General features: G+C 32.8%; 1 protein-coding gene across 1 annotated transcript; it reads right to left on the minus strand.

The window, feature by feature from the left end:
* Nucleotides 1-1,453: 1,453 nt before the first annotated feature.
* On the minus strand, nucleotides 1,454-4,662 carry LOC116007297 (protein DMR6-LIKE OXYGENASE 2-like). Its single transcript, XM_031247939.1, has 4 exons — nucleotides 4,175-4,662; nucleotides 3,363-3,610; nucleotides 2,299-2,665; nucleotides 1,454-1,945 (listed from the first exon to the last, which is right to left on the minus strand). Exons 1-4 carry the CDS (start codon nucleotides 4,496-4,498, stop codon nucleotides 1,661-1,663), a joined length of 1,224 nt encoding a protein of 407 aa, XP_031103799.1. The 5' UTR covers nucleotides 4,499-4,662; the 3' UTR covers nucleotides 1,454-1,660.
* Between the last annotated feature and the right edge of the window lie 5,683 nt (nucleotides 4,663-10,345).

The raw sequence follows: 10,345 nt of genomic DNA on the forward strand, positions 1-10,345 counted from the left end.
CATAGAAGAGACAACTAATTTGGGCTTTGATTCTTAATTAATGGTTTGGGCTGTGCTATTCAGTTTATTAAAGACTCAAGGTCCAGTATATTAGACTATAGCCCAAGCCCAATGTATCTTGTCCAACTTCTTCTTGCTGCTTTAAAAAATTTTAGTCAATTATAGGCAAATTATTATGTGGATCACTCGGGTTCAAAATACACAATTTACATACTGAATATTCATAATTTATATTGTAAACATTCAGTATGCAAATAATAGACACGGGCCCATGGTATAACTATTGGTCAATTATATCAATGGCTCAACATTCAACAACATAATTGGATGGGTCAATCCAATTTGTGACAATAATCAAGCCGTCACTCATGCCGCTAGAAGTAAGTTTTAAGTGCAACTTTTCATTCACCAAACTAATGCATCGAAGATATGTTATTTTATTTTATATTCTAGTCTATTGATTGATTGTTGATTTTAAGAATGACTTATTTTTTATTGTTCTTATTTTTCATTTAATTTCACACTATCAATACAAATCATGTAACATGGACAATACTCTTTCAAAAGTAAATATTCTTAACATTTTCCATTTTAGTAACATTTTTAACGGTAAGCTTAAAGATTCAAGTTGAAGGTTGATGGTGAGATAGGGTACGGTTGAACCTCACAATCACCGCCTTTCATTAGATGCATGTCTTTCAAACATAACAATTTGCCTACCAAGTTGCATGTACACTTGTACATGAATTTTCTACATTCTATTTATTCGAAAGATATTTTTGTGGTCGTAGAACACTTAATAATTTCTCACTCACGCAAAAGACAAAAAAGCACATTGGAATTGAACCTCTTGTTTGACATATCATTCCATTTTAAAAGAAAAAAACAACGAGTGCCATTGTTTTCTTGCATTACTTTCAGTCCACTTGAACAAATTTGTACGAAGGCAAAAGCAATATTCAAATAAGGAGGGATGGGAAGAAATTGGAATATTATTATTCTCGAAAATTGGGACAAATACTACTGACCTTGACCTTGACCTCCTTGTCAAAATCAGCAGCGGTCTAAAAGTATGAAAAAGAAAACTTTACTTGGCGGCTTCAAACTTTAAACGACAAGTAAACCGTTAATGTGTACTACGTAGTAATTTGTAAATCAGATATGAAATATATTTGTGGTTTAATAGCACGAAATGATAGTGTATAATCACGTCTACTAACAATTCAACGAAGTTTTTATTGGACCAAGTTTTCATATGAAACTTGGGCTAACTTCTCTTAATAGACCAAATACTCCTAGACTAACATCTCATCACAAACTAAACCAAATCACTTTAGGTCGTCAACCGTTATCATAATATTATATTATCATCTAGTATAACTTTTTAATTTTTTTGCGCTACTTATTCGTATAAACTATATAATTATAGTGCAAACTTCATTAAATAGTCACTAAAATTATATTATTTCATATGACAGTATACCATTATACAGTTTCCATATCATTTTATATACTACAAATCGAATACAATACAACACTTCTACTCCTCAACTCACCAAATAATCAATGCTACTTAATTTCTACGGAGTAATAATTAATCGCTGCAAAAATAAAAATAAAATCACGTTAAAAAATACTCCAAAATTGTTTTGCATTTTCCTTAATCAGTACGTAGGTTGTTCACTGTCTCGTTGTCTCTCCTCGTCAGCTTCCTGGATTCTATGAAATTCTTCTCCTTGGCGTCGCAGGAATTTATGTATTCAAGAAACGTCGCAAAATCCGTGTCCTTGTAGCGCCTCGGATTCGATTCGTTAATTAGTTTTGGCGACGGTTTCACTGTCGTTTCGAACGGCAGACTGTGCAATGAAGCTATGGAAATCCTTGACTTCAATGAGTTCACCACAACTCTATGTAGCACACTCTTGTACCTCCCGTTGCTAAATATCTGTCATAAAATGTTCATAAAGCTTCATTTTGTTAGCATCTATCTCTATTGCGACCAAATATTTGACGGGAAATTGAAACGTGAATTATGAGTTATGACACAACCCTTAATTAGCAGTTTCCTATATAGAATGATGTTACATTCCTATTAAATGTACCTTCTAATATTCTGAGTGACGTGACACTATCTGATTAATGTTCTGTTATACTACGTACAACCAGGCATGGTATGTCTGGTTGCATTGGATACTTTGGGAACAAAAATTAACTGTACAATACCTAATACAGCCCAAAACGCATACATAATTGTACCTGATAATTTTAAAAAATGTTGGTGTATATATATATATATACCTCGAGATGGTCACCAACATTGATGACGAAGGCACCCGGAATAGGCTCAACACTGAGCCAATCCCCATGGTGGTGGATTTGTAAACCGGGGACATCATCCTGAAGGAGGAGAGTGAGGAAACCATAGTCGGAATGGGGAGGTATCCCTAGAGTCAAATCAGGATTAGGACATTCCGGGTAATAATTCACCACCATTAGCTGGCTTCCATCTTCCACTAGTTGTTTTGTAATTTCATTATCGTCACCTTTTTTTTCGCCTGTCTTGTTCTTTGCACCCTCTTCCTCAACGCCAAGGCTTTCTAGGATGGCCTCCACTACCTTTGCAAACAACATTTTGGTCTCTTTCACGTACGGAACAGCCCGTTTCCTGTATAAGGTACATCATATCATGTGACATTATCATATTAAAAGTCTATCATTAAACCTATAATGACACAAATAAAACTATGATGCTTTTCTCCGCACTATAAAAATTTGCCATAAACTTAAAAAATCCCTCTTGACTCAGTACAAAAATCATACTTTATCTATCCAACTACTTCTTTCGGAGCGATTATTTAAACTACTTTTGTCTCCATATATGGTAATAAAAAATAAAAAAATGAATGAATGAGATAGAAACAAAGAGTAGTTTTGAACAACTATTTTGTCAGTATGTAATTACCTGTATGATAGGGAGAGAATCAAATTAAATGATTGATTCTATCAATCTATCTCGAGATCAAAGTAGTAATTAATTTATACATTTTTTAAACTATAACACGTACGGTATTACCTAAAATAGTAGAAATTTCTCGAAACAACTAATCAATTTTGATTAAAATATAGCCCATTGCAGCAATATGAATTGTGACCACAACACTTTTGGTTCACATAATTTACTATATAAGGGCATAATTCAAATAAAGTAAGGCACAAGTTGTTAACCCTATTTAGGTTAGTCTCGTGCTAGTTAACGTAGACTGCTCATGTACAACGAACTAACAATTTAATCATGACATTATTAAAATTGTTAAGGTTGTAATTTTCTTGTTGGAGTGTTTAAATGTTATGGTTGATGTTACCTAAAGTCCAAGGGAGAAGAAGGCCAGTGAGGAAGGAGGTCGGAAAGGGGATTGCAGACCAACTTGAGAAAATCCCTCCAACAAAACACGCCGTCTTTTGTTTGATTAAAGCTAGTGCCGTACCGGACCGGCGTCGACATGTCGGAGCTCATGTACTTCTCTCTCTCCGTCATCGGAAGCTCGAAGAACCTTCTCGCCACATCTCTCATGCTGCTCATAACCTCCTCGGTTATGCCATGGTTTACCAACTGCATGAAAATTAAATGAAGATTAATTATTTAAGCTTGGTTAGTTAGTTTTATTGGGATTGGTCCAACTTAACATAAACCCTAAAGGGGATAATAATACTTGTATTGCCTATCCCTAGTTTAAGAACGGATGCTATGCATATTGCTAAGATGATGATATTAAACTCTGAGAGTGAAAACCTTGTCGAAAACAGAGACAGAATTTTGATACTCGTTACTTAGTCTTGTACAAAGAACAAATATAAATCGAGACAACACTAATGATTTAGCCATGGACAGAACCACAAGATTTGATAGGCCGAGGACATGGCACTGTCACTTGGTCAATGATTGGTATACAAGACCTCACACCTAACTAAAAACTAATACAAAAAACCTATGGTGGTGCTTAGTCCTCCACGATCATATTCAACCAGTTTCAGCTATACACTAACATAAAATTCCTTCTATTTATCTAATTTAGAATTAACTAACCATTATCAACTAAAGTCAATAACCATGTGGTTAAGTGACATGTAGTGACTCATAAAAAGTCATGAGATCGAATCTCAATGAAGACGATACCTGGAAGAAGCCATAATTTTCACAAGCATATGCTAGGGATTGAAGGGCCTGAAGCCTGTTAGGTCCTTGAAGCTGCGCAAAATCAACGATTGGAAGCTTAATGTTAACCTTACTATCATCGCCATTTCTTCTACCGCCGGCATTCATGGCAGTGGGCCGTTCCAGCGCCGGCAGGATGTATTTGGTAGGAACAGTTTCGATGCCGCCGTCACAGAGATACTTCACGCCTTTCTGGTACTGCACCCTCTCATGATGACCACTATTATTATCCTCATTCTCCGCCGTCACCATGCTTTTGGTTGACAGCAACACTGCCGGAGACATTTATACTGACAGGACAATTAGATCAGAAATAATGGAATTGATTAATGAGAGTTGAAGGATGGGGGCCGGGCTAAGCTGCAATTTGCTCAAAAGGCGTTGCCTCTATCTTAGTTAATTGACAAGAGGGGAAAGAATCGGCGATGGTGGGAATTAACAAAACCGGAATGGTGCGGTTATATAGGGCGGAAGGGGAAACAACAAACCTCTCCCAGCAGCAGCTTGTTTGCGAAACCACTTTTAGGTTCTCACTGTTCATACCCAATAAATGGTTTTATATTAATCCCGCTGACAATTCCGCTTGACTAATTCCCATCATATACCGCCTTCTAGATCTAGGGTATAGTATTCCATTTCTAAAGAATTGAGCCCTAAGAGTCTCATTTGTGTCCCTATTTTAGAGTACAATTTTAACAGATGAACTTACACGGATTTAACTCACTGGTGGCATTGGGAAAATGAAAAGTTTTAGTGGATGATCGAGATAAATTTTGAAATTTATCGCAATTCTGAACAGCAATGCATAGAGAATTATTAACTTATTTAGATTGAATAAATTAGTACAATTGAAGTGCATCTGAGACTTACAATACAAGCAAGAGTACTACGTTTCTAGCAAAACATCGGTGGTGTAGGGTTATCTACATATATGATGATTTGGGAGTAATAGAAAGAAGTTTAGGAAAATATTAATTTGTAGTTCACTAGCTAGTTCTCTTTCAATTCTTTAATTTGAACATATATAAAGATATATTGGTTATAAGTGACAATAATTTTAAGCTAAGGTTGGAAGTTAGGTATAGAACTCTTTAATTTGGTCATTAGCTTATATATATGCACCGTCATAATTATAAAAAATATTACAGTATTTTTTGTTGTCATTATTTGTATTAATATCATCCTATATTGATGGATAATATCAGTCAACATGTTCTCATGGGCTACATACTGGTTCTCATTGTTGAACTTGACTATATAGATATATATACATGTGTGTTTATTATAGACCTTGAGTGCACAACTAATTATCTACTGATGCACTATTAAACGCTTTGAAATGTACTACCGTAATTACATATATATAATTGTATTTTTTTCTTAATTTTCAACACTTGATCAAGATGGATGGATGAGATTAATCCACACATTCTCTAAGCTCAAAGCTACTAGTTCTAAGTAGATCTTGACCATATAGATTAACTAAACTTGGGTCACCCATAAATAGGAAAAATCAAATGAGGAGGCCAAACTATGTGTATACAATATTTAGTATGACAAAATAATCATTTGAAGGTTCACAAATATATTCAATTAGTGAAAAAAATTAACAATTTTATAGGATGAATTAAAGAAAATTGGCAAGCTTAGCCTGCTAGCCAAAGAAGCAATATATTTACATTATAGTTGACTTTTGGGGAGGGCATTTATTTATTAGCTGACTTTTGCAAGCTTACATCATTATAAGGAGTGGGGTATCCATCGATCCAAGCATTGGCTATCCCATATATTTCGATATTATTAATAAAAAATATTCTTATATCATCATTGTTACATTATTGTTGTACGCTAATAATGATTTGATTACTTGCCCGTTTTACGTTGTCGGGAGCTAATGTATTACTTGGAAGCATCTCTAACCTCTTCTTCAAAACACCAATAAAATTGCAAGAATAGATAGGTCAAACCTCAAAGAATTAAAGCGCAGACTTGACCAAAGATCCTGAGTTCGAATTCTCTACTTTAAAACTTGTGTTTTGCTGACACAAATTTAAAATACATGAATAACAGTTATCCTTTTAACAAAAAGTGGACAACTTGGCAAATTGAGACTCTTGGAATGATGTTAGAGTTCAATCCTTTTAAGAATGACTTGGTTTGGTTTTGCAAGTTGATATATATTATCAAATTCATAGCTTATTCTTACAAGCACACAGTAATTTACGTGAGCATGCATGCATGTAATTATAATATAGTTTGGTGTGTTTCAAAGTAATTATATGAATTGGTTCTAGGCGTATGTTTGTCACCGGCAATTTGTGACGACCTAACCAAAACGAACCAATAGACGCCTCTATATTTGACATGTATTTCTCATTTTAGAGGTGCACAATTTTTTTTGAATTCTCTATACAATTGCTAGGAAAATTACTAGCGGGTCCCACATTAAGTTCAGTAAGCTAATCTAGAAGCTCAACAAGGTTATTGATAAGGCAATATCTCAGGCATAATGAGATAGGCATTTGAACTAATAGTTCAGTCATATACTTTCAAGAATGTCCAATGGTTAGAATGACATCAAAATTAATTACGCACGTTCAACAAATTGTGTGCTTATATGTATCAAAATGAATCGTGGTGACAACATGAATTTCACTATTAGCTTTGAGAGCTCGGACCAACTCAAAGCCTCATTCTTTTTCTAATTGTTTTTTATTACCATACAAAGCTTGAACCCAGGCTATGATTACATGTTAGGGCTAGCTATATCATTCACATTTACACTACTAACACTAATAAAAAAAATGTGTTAGGTGTTTTTACATTTCTTTAATTTATGGGTGTTTATAAGGTTCTAAACTACCTTACTCATAGCCGCCATATAGTTTTTTGTTAGGTGTTTTTACATTTTTTTTTTATGTCCAATCTTATCAATAAATATAAATCGTATAGCAAGGTAGAATATATATTTTCAAAAATATAAATAATAGTTCATTTTGTAATGAATTTTAATTAGTTCGTGAAAAGGGTCTTTTTTATTTTTTTTTTACATCAACTTGGATGGAAATAATTTGAAAATGTGACATAAGTCTTTATTACCAATTAAAGATTTAGCATTTTAGCCTCCATTCCCAACCAAGACAAAGTCTATCTTATTCATTCATTACGGCGGTTGACTTCTACTCTTACGTACCTAAAACTAAGAAGAAAAAAATATTCATGAGTCATCTACCAAGTCTTCATCAATTTTAGAAGCAGATAACTTCTCCAAATCTACTCACTATTTTAATATATAGTATATTAATTTAATTGATTGTATATGCTCAATTGCTTTCCCTCATGTTTAACCAATAATAATTTATTTTCCTTTGTAAACATAAAATATCATACCGCTAATGTTGCCTATTTTTGAGATATACTACGAGGTGTATTCTGAGCATACCCTAATTTTAAGAGGCATATTTAAGCCTATAGGCTATACCATATTCAGACTAATAACGTTGTCTATTTTGATTGATTTGGAAAAATATGACATTTTATTATTATTTATTTTCTTTTCTTTATTGAATAAAGTAAAAGTAATAAGGGATGATTATAATTATTGTTTTTTGAGAACAAAGTGGGGATACATGTTGACGTGTGGTTATGGTGGTGCCAAGCTGGCGAAACAACCGGGAAAAAACAGTGCTCTCGTGTCATGGGTCTTGTCCTTTGGTCTCAGTTCATTGCATGTATGATATCCACGTCAGTGTACCCAATATTATAATGCTTCTTACGTCATCTTAGATAATGTTGACTTTGGGAATAAGAAAATGATGCATGTATTTCCATGAAGTAAAATTTCTGCGGTGTATCATAATTTGATTTATAGAATAGGAGGAAAATAAGAAAAATTGTGACTCGTGAATTTTTCTAGATGAATCAGAATATGACACATAAACTATGAGTAAGAAATTGAGTAGAAAATAGATGTATAGTATTACTTTTGTTAATATTACATGGTAGGGGTATTATACCCTTTTTGATAACTAACTGCATTAGTACATGATTTTTGTAATTTAAAAAAGTAAAATAAATGTACATATATAATAAATGAGGCAATAAATAAAAGTAAAAAAATCCAAAAAGTGGCTCTATATGTATTATTGGACTTTAGGTTTTCAATTTTATATGCAATAAAAAATCAAGAGAAATGAATTTATTCGAAATAATATAATAATATACAATACAAAAAAGGTTGATTGAGAATATAAAATTACTAATTAAAAGTATGTTCATGCACAAGGATGTTTAACGTAAATCTATGAAAGGTAGCACGAGTTGTTAAGCAAAATAAATAAATAAATAAATAAAATTTCTTACAAATCATTATATGTGGGGATTATTAATTTTTTTATACAGCATTTGGTATTTATATCACGATTAAAAAAATCAATATTTTAACTTCTCTATATATAGAGCTTTTTATATAAATATAAAATTTAAGAAAAGAGCATTAAATATGTCAAAATGTCAACTAAACACCAACTTAACGAGGTTGCCATGCTCAACAATATGTACAATATATATATATGTGTGGGTCTGTGCAACCATTAAATTTAAGAAAAAGTGTCAAATATAGATCATTGAATTTATTACTTTTTGTATAATTTAATCGTTGAACTTAAAATGTGTGTAATTAAACCATCAAACAAAGAAAGTATATATACAATTGAGATATGTTTATAATTTTTTCCAATAGAATTCAATTACATTGCTTATATATATGGTACGGAGTATATATTAAAAGTTTTCTTCCTTCTATCATGCTAGTTTGAATGAATAATTGATATGTTTTCAATTCAAATTGCACTGAAACAAATTTAAAAAATATATGAATTACACATCTTTTTTGTTTAATAATTTAATTACATATGTCTTAAATTCAGTAACTCAATTACATAAAAATAATAAGCTGTATACACCACCACCATGGCTCCATACTTGTTTCTAGTTCCAATCACTTTACAGTGGATTGGGCCTCAAGTGTGGTTAGCTTTAGTACGTGTTTCGGGCCTCAAGTATATATAGTTAGCCTATTGTATTTCGGGCCCCAAGTTTACTTAAGCACACAAGAACTCTTCCATAGTTCAATTATTATACTATGAACCGGGTCCATCTTGTATTATGGACCCTGATTCAATAATTATGTATTTAATATATTCTGTACTTGCAATATAACATGTTAACGACAAACAGATAAACTAACATGTGTAAAATATGTTAATTGTAAATACATAATATGTTATCAATATATTATGTGTGTGCAGTTAACATGCTCTATAGTTATAGTTAACGGTTTGTGTCTGTAGTTATCATTTTATATGTACTTAGTTAACACTTAAAATATTATATACCTTCAATTTATTTACAGACACGTAAACTGTTATAGAATATGTAACTACATTCACAGATACATATAATCTAAATGGTCTGTCTGTCTATACGACCTGCGGGAGCAGACATCAGCATAACTAACTTCCCATGCCCCCATTTACGGCGCTCACCAATTCTCTCTACTCCCTACTAAACCGTCCACTTGTCGCAAATAACACCACAGTTGATCCCTCCGCCGCTACCTTTTCCGTCGTGTCCGGACACCTGTCTCCCCATCTATTTAACACAACCTTACACAACAACCCCCTACCTAATCAAATTACATCAATATCATCTTATCTTAATAACTATTTATTTTTTAATACCAAAATTTGATCTCTAACCTTATAATTACGTTACTAACATCTTTATTTACGAAAAAGTCTACAGTCATTAACCAAAGATTCACTCTAGGTGAAACTCACCTTACGCCCCTAGCCAGCATAGGTTACACCTGACTGATCGGTTCAAACTGAAAAGGCCAACAAATTGTTTCTAAAAAAAGTCAAATTTGAAATCTTATGATTACTAAGTTAATTGTCTGATCAACTTTGATAGACTTACCGCCTAAAAATTTAAATTAAACATTATAAATTGAGCCAAGAGTACGTGTCGAAAAGGGACAAGTGTACTCATATGTGGTAGTTATTTAATGTAAGAATATAGAAAACTTGTCTACACGAGACAAATGCTTCTAGTTTTGGTGACCATATAAAC

Source organism: Ipomoea triloba, chromosome 15 (genome assembly GCF_003576645.1).
Source record: "Ipomoea triloba cultivar NCNSP0323 chromosome 15, ASM357664v1".
NCBI classification, from domain to species: domain Eukaryota; kingdom Viridiplantae; phylum Streptophyta; class Magnoliopsida; order Solanales; family Convolvulaceae; genus Ipomoea; species Ipomoea triloba.

What these genes read in the sequence shown, in the direction of transcription:
- LOC116007297 (XM_031247939.1), bottom strand. Translation starts at nt 4,498, where the DNA reads ATGTCTCCGGCAGTGTTGCTGTCAACCAAAAGCATGGTGACGGCGGAG. An exon ending in TCTTCTCCCTTGGACTTTAG is followed by an intron (nt 2,666 to 3,362) that starts GTAACATCAACC and finishes TACCTTATACAG; the next exon opens with GAAACGGGCTGTTCCGTACG. An exon ending in ATGTTGGTGACCATCTCGAG is followed by an intron (nt 1,946 to 2,298) that starts GTATATATATAT and finishes ATTTTATGACAG; the next exon opens with ATATTTAGCAACGGGAGGTA.